Below are 17,138 nucleotides of genomic sequence, written 5' to 3'. Positions count from 1 at the left end.
CAGAGGATGAGATGCAAAGGCACAGGTGAGCAGGTGACAGACAGGTAGGAGGGGGGCAGCACGAGCAAAGACCCAGAGCCAGTCAGTATCTCTGGGAGGGGCAGAGTGGACGAGCTCAGGGTTGGGGGTCCATGGCATAAGCAAAAGGTGCAGAAAGGGCCAGATCCCAGAGGCCTTGGTCGGTTGCACCAGCAAACGTGGACTTCCCAATTCAGGCAGCAGGACAGCTGAAGGGTTTTTCCAGAGGACAGTGTCAGCACTGGGTTTGCATTTGAGAGCGGTTGCTCTGGCAGTTCAAGTGTATACATTGCGAAATGACCCTTGCTCTTCTGCCTAACTGATAAGCATCATTTTGAAAACAAGTAGGAACAAAGGGGACATGAACGCTGACATGTGGAGTCAACATGTAAAGGCAATGGCCATTTCTGTTTAAACTGACTCCACAGAGAGAAACATTCTTGGATATTTGGTGAGGAACAGCCTGAGGAGCTTAACCGAGGGGAAGAGCCTCTCTCCTGAGTTTGTTTAACCTCCTTTACAGATATTTCAGTTACACAATTTCCTCTTAGTGACAGAAAATTGGCTGGACGCAATATCTCCCCAACCTTGAAGTGACCTTAATAATTGTCCCAGTAGGCAGGGGTTGTCATCCATCCTAGTAATGGGACAAATCTCCTTCAGAGGCAAAGGGTTCTTACATGATGAATTTCCCAAATGAGACAGATCTTTCTGATTCTCCAAACTACTCTCTAAGCTGAACTCACCAGCAGGGGAGATTTTGGACTAAGTTCTAGTCCCACTACCTCCTAGCCGATGTGACCTAGGTCAAGGTCCTTACTTGCTTTAAGCCTTGATATCTTGACCTGTAAAATGTTGCTAATCATTGCATTAGGCTGACCCATAAGAACCTACTGCTCACCTGCCTATCCTCTGAGTCCCCATAAGGGCAAGATGGGATAGCGTGTGAGTGCTTAGCTGTGCATGACACATAACAAAGAGCTGACAAATATTAAATTATTATTAATATTACCATTATATGGTTCCAAGCTACAATTAAGACTTCAGTGTCTTTATATTATTTAAACAGTACTTAGCTGTCTATCTCGCTTGACCTGTGTTCCCTTCAGGAGTATGTTCAAAATTCAGCATAGTACATGGTTCTACTCAAACCCTCTCTCCTCTTCTCAGCCTTTAAATACCAATGGGTACTTTCTACAGAGAATTGAAATTAACCATTGCAGACAACATTGGTTACATATACTCATTTATCCTGACCAGTCCTAACATAAACCATTGTCCAAGAAAAATGGCCTGGATTTCTCATGATGAGATAGGATGCTATTAACACAAGTCACATTTCAAGGGACAGGAGGCTGCATTCCAGGGCTCAGCCAAGCACGGCCCCCAGGCCAAATCCAGCCTACTTCCTGCTTTCTTCCATAAAGTTTTATTGGAACGCAGCACGCCCTTTTGTTTACATGCTGTCTGTGGCTGCTTTCCGCACTGCAATGGCAGAGTTGAGTAGTTGCCACAGAGGCCATCTGGCTCACAAAGGCAAAAATATTCACTGCCTCATCCTTTACAGAAAAAGTTCGCTGACCTGTGCTCTAGACCGATGCTTTAAGTGATCCTTGTTTAACAAGAGCAATAAAATTAATATTATTTTCTAGAGATAAAGAGGTAACATCAGCTTTTGTGTGCATTGTGGGGTCGTGGGAAGTGAGAGGAGGAAACCACACAGTAATTTTTATCTATCCTCAAAGCTTGGCTTTTATTTCTTCCTGGAAGGGAATTTTTTTGTGTGTCTTCAATTAACATACATCACCTTGAGTGCAAGAAAGATGATAGCAATGTCTAAACCTAGAACTCTGTTGAGAAATAAAAAATGTCTATGTTGCAAACACCACTGTACTTAATTCAAACACACTTTCATTTACTCCCTTAGTAGTAATGACTTTCAATGACAGCCAAAAGACTCGCTGAATTTTGTGGACAAATAGAAATGCAGCCCTAATTCATTTAATAATTATTCTTCTCCATCAAGTATATGTTTTTGAAGATTGTCATCATATAGAATTACCACAAAATTCTTAAGCATCACTACTATTTTAAGAGAAATAGGGCAGGAGAAACAAGATGGCAAATGATTTAATTCCAATGTCTAACCCAAGTCCTGGCACTATAGTAAGCACTGAACACATAATGAGGTGAAAGAGAAAAATAAAGGACCAGAAGGCAAAACGAAGGCATATGGAATACCTGGGTACCCCAGAATACACAGTTTAACTCTTGATAGTATGTTCCCCTGTATCTTACTTATCCAAATCAAGTTGCTCATTCATCTGGAAAAGAAGCCCAAAGCCAAGGGACAGAGACTTAGCAATGGCAAAGAAAACAGTTTGGCATTTTTTTTTTTTTTTTCTGAAAGAGAACTGCGGAGTTTCCCTCGGGCCCATGGCCTTGCACCAATGTAGATGAAGAATAACAAAAAGCAAGGGGAAAAAAGCCTCTGTGGCATAACAGCACTCTGTGCTCCTCAGCGGGATGTCACTGCAGCAACAATTATTTCTCCTTGGCTCTCCGCAGGCTTACAGCTTGCAGCAATGTGATGCTCACATTCCTCTTCTCGAGGTTGCCAGGAACCTCAAAGCTTATACTGATGCCTAATTTTAATGATTGTGACAAATCTTAAGAGATCCACATGTCCTCTCTGGTCACCGCTTAATAATCCACTTTTACCACCACTCCCTGTTTAAAGTGGTTGTCTTATGTCTATCTTGTTATACTGGAGATATTCTTAAAAACCTTCTCAAATCATTTTAGGATCAAGACGGGAAATAAATACGTATTAATAATAATGATATTATTCCATGCATTATAGCTATTCTCCTCAACAACCTTCCAAGATGCTTGTGATTATCCACTTTACATCATCTGAAAAGTGAGGCCCAGGGATGCTAAAGTAGTTTGTCCAAGACCACACAGCCAGTAAGTGGTAGGTAGAGCTGGGATTTAAACCTAAGTTCAGTTGACCCCCAAACCATGGGCTGGCAAACAATGGCCCCATGGTCAAATCCAGCCTGCCACCTGTTGTTGTAAATAAAGTTTTATTGGGATGCATTCATCCATTTATAGATTGTCCGTGGACTGCTTTCATGCTACAAGGGCAGAATTGAGTAGCAACAACACAGAAATTATGTCCTGCAGAGCCATCACCATTTCCTCTCTGGTCCTTTACGGAAAGGTCTGCCTAGCCTTGCACTATAAAACACTGTTTCAAGTTAGTAATCTGTTTAATAAGGGATGACAGTGTATAATCTATTTTGGAAATATTTTCAAAGGAATTATTTCAAAAGATTTAATACCTAAATAGTTAAGTTACAGAAGGCAAAAATTCCACTTATGAGGAAACTGTTCTCCCCTGATGTTTCCAGATGTATTAAATGTTTCACAATATGATTTGTTATATCTTAAGAAAAAAAAAATGTATAGGATAGGAAAAATTAGCTTGTAGATGTTAAAAGTTTCCTAAAAATCGTAATTAAGATCTAGATTTAGAGCATTCATTACAGCCAAAAATCTGCCTCTCTGTTTTTCTTTTCTTTTAGTTTTCATACTGTGTAGAAAAGCAAAGCAATATGATCTTCTGTTAAGCAAACCAAAAATGGATTTCTCATGTTGAGTAAAGAGCAATGTAGAGATGTTGGCTAAAATATTATTAAAACTGAGCTAGGGAGGAAAAGAAAAGATTAAGCTGTAATCTACACACTGGTCTTTAGGGCAATTTATTCCTCAAAATTTGGAATTTTTTTATAACTTATAGCCCACCCACTTCCACAGAAGAATTTGAGACAGCAAAATTTGGAAAAAGGAACCAAGAATATTATATCCGAGATTAGATTCAAGTTCTGAAAGTAATTTAGTAAAATATAAAAATAAATAACTAAATGTTTTCTCCTCTGATATTTGAAAAATAAAGAAAGGATATAAAACAGCAATTTTAACTTTTTTTTAATGCCACTCTTGTTTATTATTCTCTAAATGAAACAACAACCTAATTTCTTTAAATTATACTGGAGACAGAATGTTGAAAAGAGGAAATAGGACTCCATGGTCAAAAGCAAAGTTCTTAAATGTAGATCTATTTCAATTCACTTCCAGGAGGAACCAAACTACTTGGGCAAATATTATGTGAGCTGACTGGTGACTGGTTCCAGTCGTGGATGTCCTCTATTAGGTGTCATCACCAACTTGTTCAACGCCATGACTGGAATCCAGGGGTCCATTTTGTCAGGGATATATGGAACTCAAGCTACACAACATTCTCTGAAAAAGAAAAAACATATTTACAGAAGTCCTAGTATGTGTCAGACACTGTTCTAAGCCTTGTTCAAAATGTGTACTTTTGAGTAAAGCAAGCAGCTAGGACTAGGACGAAAATCTGCAAAAGCACCACAAACAACATACTACTGTTTCAGAGTCTGTTTCAGAAAATCCCACTATTTGGTCCTGACTCTTAGTCCTCTGACGGATGCCTCTGCCCACCAGGCATTGTGGGGTCTGGCTAATCTCCAGGCTTGCAGTTTAAACAAAAATATCCTTCAAAACTCAGTTTGGTCAAGACTTACCACAGGCTTTGGTTTGGAACTTTCCAGTAATGCTCAAAATAATTTAGCTGAGACATACTGGCCAACCACCACTATCGACTCTGGGAAGAAATGTCTGGAAGCAGGCTCAGCTTCCCGGGCTGACCACCCTGAAGAGTGAGTGGAGGATAGCAGAATAAATGGATGAAACATGGGGAGGGCAGGTAGAGAGAGCACCGGCAGAGAACGGCATTGGTCAGGGCGTGCTGAGACTTAAAAACTGGCACTGGCAACCAGGCATAAGCATCCTCTTGACGGACGACTACAGTACTACCTATGAAGTATTCTCGCCAAATAATCAAACATGAATTTGACTGAGCCTCTAGAGTGGGCTACCAATTCCCAAGAAACTTAGGAGATAAGAGAACATGTTGAGTGACACCACAGGGATGTGGTCATCAAAAAATTGACTGCAGAACCTCTACAGGACAGACACTTGATTCCATAAACAAATATGTTGTATCCAAAAAAATAACCTACAGATTAAAAGAGAATTAAGACACATATTTTAATACATGGATCTTACATGAATCCTGATTTGAAAGAACAGAGAGAACATAAGTGTTTATTGTTTTAAACCACTAAGTGCCAGGTCAATTTATTACTCAGCAATAGATAACCAACAGAGAAATCCAAACAGAAAAAAATATGACTGAAATGTGGGGAGAAACAGAGAGCATTTGCTTTGGATTCAGACAGACTCAGGTTCAAATCCAGGAGGCACCACTTGCTATACTTGGGAAAGTGACTTAGCCTCTCCCCGAGCTCAGGCTTTTGTGTTTGTAAACTCGGGGTAATAATGACTAATGCCTAGGGTCATTTAAGAAATTGTAGAAAGAATCCATATATAAGTGTTTAGCACCATTGCTCAGAATAAACAAAAAGTTCGCTAGCAGCTATTTTCTCTTTATGATCATTATTAGCAGCAATCGTTCTAAAACATGGCTCCTCAAAGAAAGAAGCAGCTATCCCCAAAGAGGCTGAATCCACATCCCCTCCTGCTAGAAAGCAGATGGAGGGTGGCTGCACAGTACAATGAGCTGCATCTTCCATAAGTGTTTGCATTTAGCATCTGTTTCTACCTTTTTTCGATATAAGGGCAAGCGATATGCCGCCTCTCTCAGTGTAGGGAAACACACTTGAGCTGGAGAATGCACCCAGGGAATGCACATAGCTGGGTTATACTCTGCTCTGCTCCTATACAGGCTCTGAAATGGTAAATTAAATGGGGGCATGCACGTGGAATTTAAAAGTAAGGGTTTTTTCCTCTTCTCCATCCAACAGCACAAAAAAAGAGACTGGTTCTGAACTGGCAGCCTTTCTTTCATTTGTCATTATGTTTTACACACACGGAAATTTTAATGTCTAAAGATGGGAAGTGATGATAAGAACAGAGCTACACGTGTTTTTTTGGCAGCCGAATCACTAGCACTTGAATTCACTTCTGACAGTTCTCAGAATCTAAAGACCTGTAAGTACTAAACTGTCATCTGTCTATCCATGTGAGATTTCACTTTGGCAGTATTTCAAAAGTAAAATCGCTCTTTTTTGATGCATATTTTAGTCACCACAATATTTCTCCAAGCCATGTAAAACTCTGTATTCTCGAGAGGCATATATACAGAGGTTTGCATGACAGTTTTCTAAAAGGAAAATTGCCGTTGTTTCTGAACTTAGGATACAAAAATTCAAAGTCATTTGCTAAAATCTCAGATTAGGCTAAAATGGCTGATCTCTTTCTCCAAGATTTTGAACTTGGTGATCGCAAAAGGCACTTAAATTTGATGATTTCCAAACTATTTAATGGGTAAAAACTAATGGTCCCATTAAGACTTGGGAGATGGTCCTATTATGTGACAGTTGGCTTTCTTCAGCAAAACTGCTCATTTCCAGTGCTGCCTGGCACAGGAGATGGAGGGAGTTGGTAAGAGGCTGAGAATCAACATGATCGCATGGTATCAGAGAGAGAGCAAATAGTCAGAACAACTGATCAAAATCCTGTGTCTGCCACCAACCTACAAAATGATCCTGGGAAAGCCATTCACCTTCTCGGGTTCCATGTGGGCAAGAGCAGGGGGTAGTAACCAACCACAGAGGATCTCAGCCCCCTAGTTACCGGCCAGGTGCCGCTGGGCAAATTACATCTCCTCTCTAGTCTCACTTTCCTCTTCTAGGTAATGGAGATAATAACAGCAACCTATTCTGAAAGCATTGCTTTGAGAATTAAATCAGAATACTCACGCAAAATGTTGTTACTGCGTAGCCCATAATCTGCAAGTGGTAAATGAACTGCTATGCTGCTATTGTTGTTTTTGTTATGGCTATTATTATTCCCTCCCAAACAACCACAAAAATATTAGGTTGAGAAGTCAGCTGTTAGCAATGAAACACGTCTCGTTGACAATTGAGAGTATGGCTTTTTGAGGTTAACTCAGCTTTCCAAAGGCCACCTAGAGCCGAGCGGCCTTGTAACTGAACACACGGTGGGCCTCACCCAGGATTTACTGGCTGGCTGGGTGGTGGTCCCCGTTTCTGGGGCTGCATGGCAGGCACTTGGGGGATGAAACAACTCTTGCTAAGTAAGGACTCCATGTCCAGACCTCAGTGACTCAGGCCAATTCCTTGATCCACAAAGGACCGTAGATTGTAAACCTTTTAACAGTCTGAAGTCAGTGTGAGAATTCAGGGAGACCCACAAGGGAACGGATACTGGACAACATTTCAGGGTCAGAGCTACATAGCACAGTTCGAATGATGCTTTAAGATACCTTCCCTCTCATCGGTCACATGCTCAAAGAACTTGTAAAACCAAACAGTCTGAACACAGCCTAACCCAAAGCCAGTGGTAATTTTTCAGAATTCTCCAAATTTAGTCGTCCTGGTGCCGATTGGGTAATTATCTTATCCTCGGCATCCTGTACTATTATTAAGTTAATCCTTGGGTTTAAATTGACTCACTTAAAATAATATAGTAAATGAAGTCATTCTGTAATGACAGTTAGAGACTCACTTAGGTGAAAAACCAGTATTGCTTGTCATAAATATAGGTATCCATAAAATAAACACTAGAAAACAAAATATTATAATTAAAATTTACCTACCCAAGCAGTGAAAAGTGTTTCATATGATACCAGAATGGTAGATACGTGGCATTATGTACTTGTCAAAACCCAGAGAAATGAACAACACAAAGCATGAACCCTAACATAAACCATACACTTTAGTTTACCAATAATCTACCAACATGGGTTCGATTGGTTCTCAGCCTCCCTAAAGGATAACTGAGATGACCTGTTCCTGAAACCAATTAAAATATACTCTTCTCCAATTCTGAGACGGACTTTTTTCCCACTTGCAAACATGTCAGTAATCAGGGTACAGCTTACCCTGGCTGCTTTTGTTAGCCGCTTTTACCAGTGCTTTAATGGTGTCTTTTCTTTTTTTCTGGGAAGCTGTCGTTAGATGGATGACATGTCTCATAATGAGGAGACTTGGAGTCAAGGAAATATGGTACACCATATTGGGGCCAGTATAATGGGCCTCCCATTTGGACGCCAAGACAACACAGCAGCATTGGGTTCCCCCACTCGTGTTCATCTGATAAAGACATTACAATAGCAAGCAGTCGTGATCTATAATCCTCCCCTGGAACACTCACAAATTCTTGGCCTTGAACACTTCAGCAAAACGCTGCACACTCTGGAGCAGAGCAAGGTCCAAGGTCACTGCCTCTACCTTGGCTTTATGCTGGAACGAGAGAAAATAAAAAGAAATGATAAATAACAGCAAGTTTAGTTCATGGTATCAAGTTACAGTAAATGTGTTATGGAACATGTCGGAATTCCCCTGTTTAATATTAGACGCCCGGAGGGAATATAAACCATCAGAACGAATGGAAGAACAGAGCTTTTACTGCCAAGTTCGGGTGGGATGTGAGACTGAGATTCTGCTAAACCCACAGGCTGGGGGTTGTGCTGTTTTTCACTCAGCACAAGGAAGAGGCTCCAAAGAGTCTTCAGGCTAACATTACCTCCTCGCAATCAGTGTCCTAAAAATGATAACTATCGGGGGACTGCAGGGAAAATCCTGGCTCAAAGATTCAGCAGACAGAATTGTAATCTGGAAAGCTGCTATCTGGTTCTGATGTGATTCCACCAAGCCTGCATTGCAAAGTAAAGATAATTCATTTACAGAAAGTACAAAAACAGGCAAAACTAAGCTGTGCAGATGGACCCTGACTGACACAGGCCCCAAATAGAATCCCATTTGAGAAATCCATGAAAGTCTGTAGACAGGTGGGACATGTGCAGATAATAATGACTTTGTTCATGGCTTTTGTCTATTCAGAGCCTACCATGGGCCAGGAGATTTGCATGAATCGTCTCACTTAATCTTGCATCAGTTGAAAGATGGGTGATATTTTCCCATTTTATAATGTGGCATCTTACAAGGGATCGCAGAGCTAAAAAGGGGAGGAAGGACAGGACAGAACCCAAGTCGGTCTGACTCCAAAGTCAAAGTTCCCTCCTGGAGAGAAAGTAGAAGGACTGGATCCGTCGAGATTTGCAGAAATCATGTTCCACTGGACAGCCTCCCTGCACAATTATGGAAGTCACCTATATACTTCTACGTATCTGGTGTTTACAGGGCACACCCAATTTTTAAGTCTGGCTAGACTTCGGAGTGTGAGATTAAACAGTATCTCTTCTTAGACCTTGTTCCTCTAAAGGGCAAACAGCCAAGAAAATCAGGGCCATCTGCCCTTTCAGGTAAGAAGAGTCCCATAAAACAAACGGTTAACTTGGGAATTCTCGTCTAGACTGTGATGCTAAAGGACGACTATGGAGAATAACATGATACCTCCAGTGCTGTGAAGGGGGAACCAAACAGCCCTGCTGCGAACACCCTCCACCCTGGCTGTCTTATTCAGGGACAGATATGAGTTATGCTGAGATGTTCAGTGTATCTGCACCCATTTATCTTGGCTTCCTAAGTCCTGGGCTCTAACCCAAGTCCTAAGCCTTGAACAATAAACACCAGGCAAAGACAGCTGGAAACAACACTGGACTCAATTTATTAGCTTTGAGACTTTGGACCACTGAACATTTCTGATCCTCAATTTCCTCATTTGTAAAAGATGAATATTATCTACTCACAAAATTGTGAGTGAGTGTTAAGCACCTAGCACTCTACATGGAAGAGAGAGGGTATTAAATAAGTATACAGAGATAAGACATCTGCTGTGCCAAATTCTATCCCCGCATTATAAGTTAGGAGTCTGGCGCCATTTGTCAATAAATGGTGCCTTGAGGGAGCTTCAGTGCAGTGTGGTGGATGAAAGAGTGAGCGATGTCCAAGGGTCCCCCCAAAGACCAGATCAGAGCAGATGGCTGACTGTCAGATCCTGGAGGACCCAGGTCCTCTCTCCTAACTGAGCCAAGTTGTAGAGAAAGGAAATACAGGGTGATTAAATGACTTCCCCAAACCCCAAGAGCAGATCGGTGACAAAGACAAGATATGCCAAGGTAGATTCTTATTCCTGGCCATGGGGAACAGTGGAAGATGCTTCAACTGTGCAGATTTTGGAAGGAGGAGGATCCAGGAAAAAGGGGAAATGCCAACAAATGGATTTTGTAAATTTTCCCTGAGATCAGGAATATCAGAGCTAGAAGGTGAGGCCATGCCCCTCGTGGTCGAGAGGAAACCTGAAGCCAAGAGAAGTGACGGCGCATGAGCAAAGTCACAGAGGGCCTCCAGATGAGGGGCAACACCCCCCACACCCCCAGACCCAACAGCCGAGGTCTATCAGATGGCTGAAGTCCCTGAGGGGTGTTAGCAGGTCAGTGGGTAGCATTTATTCCCCACAGAGATTCTTATGCTTCATAAATGCTCCACGACTCCAATTTGGCCTTCAGAGTTAGCAAATACAGCAGCCTTTCAACCTCCCCTCACCTCCTGTCCCCTGGCCTCTCTGTACTCAGAGCCACAATACAGAGGTCTTCAAGAATTTGAGTTTTTTATCACAAGAGGAAAATCAGATAACCATTATGTCAGGGCAGGAGTTGGGGAGACAGATTTTTCCTTTCAGCCAAGCCCCCTCTGGAAACTCCAGGGAATATGTGGGCTACATATTATTAAACTGCATGGGCATATTTTCCCAATAAAACAGGGAGAATATTCCCAGATAGTGACCCCAAACTAATATTCCAACTAACACTATGGAATAACCAGGTAGCCTGGGCTTTCTTCTCTCTGTGTAACTTACACTTGGCCGACTGGCTTTTGGTCCTCCCCCCTCACTTTAAAATACAGCACAGAGCTGCCACTACCAATAAGAACAAAACAAGAACACACATACCTAGGGAGAGCAAGGGGTCACAAGCCATCAAGTAGTTCAACAGACTAATCCACAAGCTGTGGGTTACTAGGCTCCTGGGGATAGGGACTCAAGTCCACACACCATTATTCAGGTAATTCTCCTGCCCGGGGTATCAGGTTTCCTGTTTCTGCTACTGACCCCAATGATTGCACAGGGACTTCACTGAGGTCAATGGGGGGAAATGTCATTTTTACAATCAGGGTGTGCTCTTCTGATTGTCTAACAACCTTAGCAGCATTACAGAAATGTTGATTCTGGAACATGTTCTGAATGGCAATGCAGTGGCTCGCAGATTGCAATCATAACCCCTTCTTGAAGAATGAAGTGCAGATGGTTACATGAGGACACAAGTCTTGGTCCTCCAAGGTGAACCTTCCGGCCAACTCTGGCAGTGAACCTAGATCTGACCACAGTTCTACTCTTTGGCTTAACCCAGGACCTTTTGTTGTTGTTGTGAACTTTTATTTGGAATCAATTATAGACTCATGAGAAGTGGCAAAAACAGTGGACAGAGAGCTCTCATGCACCCTTCAACCAGCTTTTGTTGACAGCTTACACATCTAGGGAACAGTATCACAAGCAGGAGATTGGCGTTAGCAAAATACAGTAAACTAGAACATAGATTTTTCTCAGATTTCACCAGTTTTGTATGCACTCACTTTCCCCCCCTTTTTGGGTAAGTCTATATGTATAATCCTGGGACATTTTATCACACGTAGAGATTCATACAGCTGCCGCATTCAAAGTACAGAGAGCCATTCTGCTACCACAAAGGAACCCAAAACTTTTATTAAGAGGTGTTAGAATTGGCTCACACTGTCGAGAACGTGAGTGGCTCAGGCTTTCTCTGCTGAGAGCCAGCTCTCTGGATTGGCCAGACAAACAGATAGATACACAAAGGTCCAGCTTAAAACTCTTTCGGAGCTTGGAATAGCTACCAAGATTTGGTCCAAATTTCTTGGGCATGACTCATAAGACCCTCCATGTCTATCAGGACGTGCTTCAGGAAGGAAAACCATGCCTGAATCTTAAAACAACCCCAAGATTTATTTCTGGCTTACACTTCCTGTCCATCCCAGGTTGGTGGGGCCATGCTCAATATAGTTGGCAGATGGAGCCAATACAATCTGTAATATGGCTAGTCACCAAAGCACAGGGAAAGAAATGCAGCAAATTGCAAAGAACAAACCACGGGACTGTGCCCAACTTATAGAAAGTGGAGAATCGTGTCCCTTTATGTGCACAGAAAGAGAAGAAATGAATATATACAGTGAAGAAAAGAGTAACTAGCACAGAGCCCATAATTGGCCCCTGTCTATCTCTGCAGGCTTATTTCAGTCTACTTCTTGTCTCATACTTATATTCATTATAGAAAAATTTGGAAAAGACATAAGAATATGGATAAAGAAAAAAGCATCTTTTAATCTTAGAATCCCACCACCCCAAAATAAAATGATAGCCTTCCATATACACCATTCTTTCCATCCATCCATCCATCCATCCATATGCCATCCATTAGTCCATCATCTATCTATACATCCATCCATCGATCTTTGTTTAACAGAGAGAACTTCATACAGTAATCTTTGTATCCTGAAAAGCTGTAAAATGCCTCTCTCAACCCTTCTCCAAATCCTTACTCTTTTCTTTATACTACTACATGAACTTAGGTAAAATAGGAATGCTAATTTATTTTAAAGTATGTGTACATATGCTAGCATTCATCATTCTTAAACAACTGCACAGGTTCCATACCACACATGAAACATCAGGCAACTTCTACATAGCTCGAAAGCCCACCTGGTCCCTGTACCCAGGGCTCAGCCAGAAAGACATAAATAAGCAATCCACATAGTATCCATTCTTGCACTTCCCTGGGATCTGGGGGCACTCACTGGTGGCACACTTCACTGACACCCTCATCATGGAGACATAGTAAGATGTCCTCAGCAGAGATGATGGAGCCAGGCTGACCTAGGACCACAGCCCATCAGGACAACCACCCAGCGGGACCACCACACGGGCAGTGGGACTTCAGGGAAGCTACTTGAAGGATCTGGACATCAATTATCTTATTTGAAATTGGGCATAATAGTATTTGCCTTGTGTGGTTAGAGTAAAGGTTACATATAATATAGATGAGGTAATGGGCATAGAGCTAGCTGTATTAATATCAATCAATAGTAAGTATAGTCATTAATATTTTGAAGGCCATTGTTAAAATATGACGCCCATTGTCTTCCTATAATAATGCATATCAGTAATTGTGGGTCTCCCTTCTTTATTTTGTATAAAATTGACATAACTAGCTCAGAAAAAGTTTGAATAGCTCTTCTGTGGTGGAGAATGATACCTGTCCTCAGAGCAAGAGGAAGGAGGCTCACTGAATCCTTTTGGGGCCATTGCGACCTCACTCCCCAACCTCAATGAGTCTTTGAACCCAAAAGGTGAAGGTTAAGGCCATGGACACTAGCTGAACTGCCTGGGTCAAATTCCTGCTCCACCACTCACCAGCACTCAAATCATTCCAACAAGTTACTTGTCCTTCTTGTGCATTCAGTATTCTCCTCTATAACATGGAAATAATTATAGCCCCTACCTTATCAGGATAGAAGATAATATATATTTAGTACTTGGTACCTGGTAAACACTCTGTGTTAACTATGGATATTATTATTGTGATTGTTTATTATTGTTGTTTTTATCATCATCATTATCATTTTCAGAATGTGCTGGATTGCTTCAGCCTTCACTTGATAGTGCTGCATGGGTCTTCACCGACCAAGGAGCACAGTCTCGGAACACTGACCATCTGAGTCTTTGGCTCACAGCACCCATTTATCCCTATGGCAACAGTGTGTGTAGGTGGGTGGGGTCAGTTATTATTATTCACCCACTCCACAGGCAATTAAAGTCCAGAAAGCTATTGTATAAAGTCATGCAGATAATAACTGACAGATCCGAATTCACACCAAACCGTGATCGTAATCACTATCCTCTACTCCACAGAGCCCATATAACTCACCTGTCCTCTTGCCCCTCAGAGGCCAAGCCCAGGGAAACCACCAGATCTGTACTCGCCTCCTACAGAAGGAAGCACACTGTCCTGCTCTTGGTCAACAAATAAGGGAGACAACATTGAGAAGAGAGAACACATGCATGCTTCATTCATTCATTCACTCACTCGGACTCTAAAGGTTAGTAAGTGTTCTACAGATTGCATCTTCTTTTTCCCTCCATCGTTGCAACATGTCAGAAGAAACATCTCATTCCCACATTTTGCTTTCCAGCAATGGGAGGGAACAAAGGTAAAAAATATCTCACGGTAACAGGTTTTCAGAAAACTACATACAAATAATCCCAGGGATTAGATGTATTTTTAAAACATTAAGATTATTACTTAAAAATCATCATTTATTGTAAACTGCCTGTGAATTAACTGGGAGCACATGAATGCGTTTTCTCCACTATCTGATTTCTACCCATAATGAACCCAAAGCCTGTGGTCTGAGAACTCAAGCTGCTGGTTATTACGGGAAATGCCGAGTGAAACCATGTAAGCAGGCTTCAAAATATGCTCATATGATATGCTGGTCTTGCTTCCTCCACTTGGCTCAACCAAACACTCCCGGGAACACACTTTCAACACTGTCCTAGGCGGCTCTGGAGGGAGCAGCTCTTTTCTATGCTATGTTGAAAGCATCATCCCTACATTGGTAAGACGGGGACATTGTTGATACAATGGCTGGAGGCCAAAGGATGTAGAAACTCAGATGCACTGAACGGGCTGGAAGCCAGGAAGCCGGGCCTCCTATATCCTCAGAGGAAATTCTCTTTCAGCTGTGGGGGACTCATCACATGCAGCTGCAGAAGCTAGAATTACTGTTTAGGGGGAATTAACTATTTTGCACTGTCACATCAAGGTGTCAATCTACTGATATTGGATGGGTATGTGCATACCCTTGTCTTACACTTATGCAAGAGCTGAATTCCGGGATTCCTTAAAAGAAACTCTCATTCACTTATATTTGTTGATAATAATAAAGACATCAGAGGGGGAAAAAAGCACCTATAAAGTGCTTGGCTTTTTTTTTTTTTTCCATTTAATAGTTATAGGAAAAATCTTTAGAAGTAGATATAATTTTCCCGATTGTACAGATGAGAGAACGGAGACTCATAGTGTTGAAAGTAGCACTAATAAGACACAGATGCAGGTTTCCAACCCAGATGTAGCCAATTCCAAAGCTCATGTCTTCACTGGGATGCTATACTGCAGTGTACCCTGTTGTCATATTCTTCAATATATAATACCAAGGAGCTGTAAAGAAATTAACACCATCTATATATTCTTATCTGTGTCTATTTTATATCATATTTATTTTACACACTTATAATTTACAAGAGAAGTATATTGCTGAAAGAGAAAATGTAACCAAGACAATAATCTACATGCGGAGCTTATTGCTAATGGCAACCTGCAAATTCTAATCCAAGAGGCCTTAATTGCATTTTGCTGATGTCTCTACCTTTCCACTTTACATACCTTCAGTCCTGGATTTTATGTTCTGAAACCTTAAATAAGAGTTGTCACATTTATAGCAGCGAGAGACACTGGTGCTGAGCACATTATTGATATGGCATTACTCACATCTAACTATACTGGTTTAATAATTCATCAATATCCTATGTGGGGCTTCATAACACTAATTTCCCCGGTATTACTTAAGTGATGTTAATAGTGGCATCCGTTGGCAGCATCTTGGTGGGAAAACACTTGTGTCTATTTGTGACTCTTGTACCTCTCAAGCCAAACCGTCATGCACAAGCATGCCTGGGAGTTTGCCCAATCTCAGCCAAGCCTAAAGATAAAAAGGACGCACTGGTAAATGCTCTTCCTGATAGGATACCCAAGGAAGGGGAGCATTTAAGTCTCTTTTCTGGCTATGCCTATTTATACCAGTCTATACACCATTGTGCATTTAACAAGCAAAACACTCTTAGAGAATAGTCCACATTTCAAAATAGAGACCCAAGAGAAAATGATCCTTTGCAAAGCTCTGGACTGTTTTGTAAAGCTTTGGAGGATAGGGGCTGAGTGTGTTATCCCCAACCTTCAGAACTACCATCAAGCAACCAATTGTCACTCCTGGGCTTCCCACTGGAGCCTCCTTCTTACCCAAAATACATAAACATCCCTAATAAGAAAAGCATGACAACTCTTTCTTCCCTACGCACAGGTCAAAAATTTTGCCTTGCATTGCTGTAACTCAATTTATAAAATAATAGCATCAATCTCTATAGGTAATTGTGAGGCTGATTCAAGGAGAAATTGCACCGAATAACAGCTTATTTAATTTGGTATATGAGTTACATGCCATGCAAAGCAAAGCTATTAAAAATATTTAGACAGTAATTGGCAATATTTTGCACTCTGGATAAAAAATGCTTACCTCGCCAGAAACTAACAAGAGAGTGAAAATATTCAAAAACCCTCCAATTTCCCTTCATGCAATGTATTCACTTTGCAGCTTAAAAACAGTTTAAGGAAGGACAGTGAATGGCACAGGAGTTTGGCAGTAAACATGATTGTGCATTTACGTCTTCCTATTGGAGAAAGAGCCTTTTTTCATGGTGAATTTTTCATTCTAATGTAAGTGATGATTTATGTTAACTATAGGTAAAGCATAGTTACATTTTCCTGAAGGATTGCAGGCAAGTAAAGAGTAGTACAATAAGTTGAAGCGTAAAAGCTTTCTCTGTCATAATATTTATTATAATGGCATATAAAATAGCTGAAATAAATAATATATGACTAAAGGTAAATTCATATGATAAAGAATCCTTCAGCAGACACCATTACTTTTGACTGCTCTAGTTTTATACACAGTTGAAGACTCTTAATAAACATGCCCTATATCTTATGTAAGTACTACAAACATCAAAATGTGCTTAAAAGGCAACATACTGGTCATCGGCTAATTTACTATATAATTATATTCTCAATGGGAACAGTCCATATATTTTGAATATTTTAATAGCTGTGTTCTTAATGAAACTTGTTAAACTCTGGAACCCCCCACTTTGGGGAAGTTGCTGAAAAAAGAAAAGTCAGC

At 41.1% G+C, this 17,138-nt stretch overlaps 1 protein-coding gene across 2 annotated transcripts in view; it reads right to left on the bottom strand.

Moving 5' to 3' along the window:
• The window catches only part of WWOX (WW domain containing oxidoreductase), a 966,762-nt gene that overhangs the window by 703,133 nt on the left and 246,491 nt on the right, over nucleotides 1-17,138 (bottom strand). For both annotated transcript variants that reach the window (XM_037816376.1, XM_037816377.1), the window contains one exon: nucleotides 8,305-8,393. In XM_037816376.1, the coding sequence (XP_037672304.1) occupies nucleotides 8,305-8,393 (89 nt within the window). The remainder of the gene's footprint in view (nucleotides 1-8,304; nucleotides 8,394-17,138) is intronic.

Source organism: Choloepus didactylus, chromosome 22 (assembly GCF_015220235.1).
Source record: "Choloepus didactylus isolate mChoDid1 chromosome 22, mChoDid1.pri, whole genome shotgun sequence".
In the NCBI taxonomy this organism is placed as follows: Eukaryota; Metazoa; Chordata; class Mammalia; order Pilosa; family Megalonychidae; genus Choloepus; species Choloepus didactylus.
Note: the sequence above shows the minus strand (reverse complement) of the source record. Positions and strands in the feature narration are given on the sequence as shown.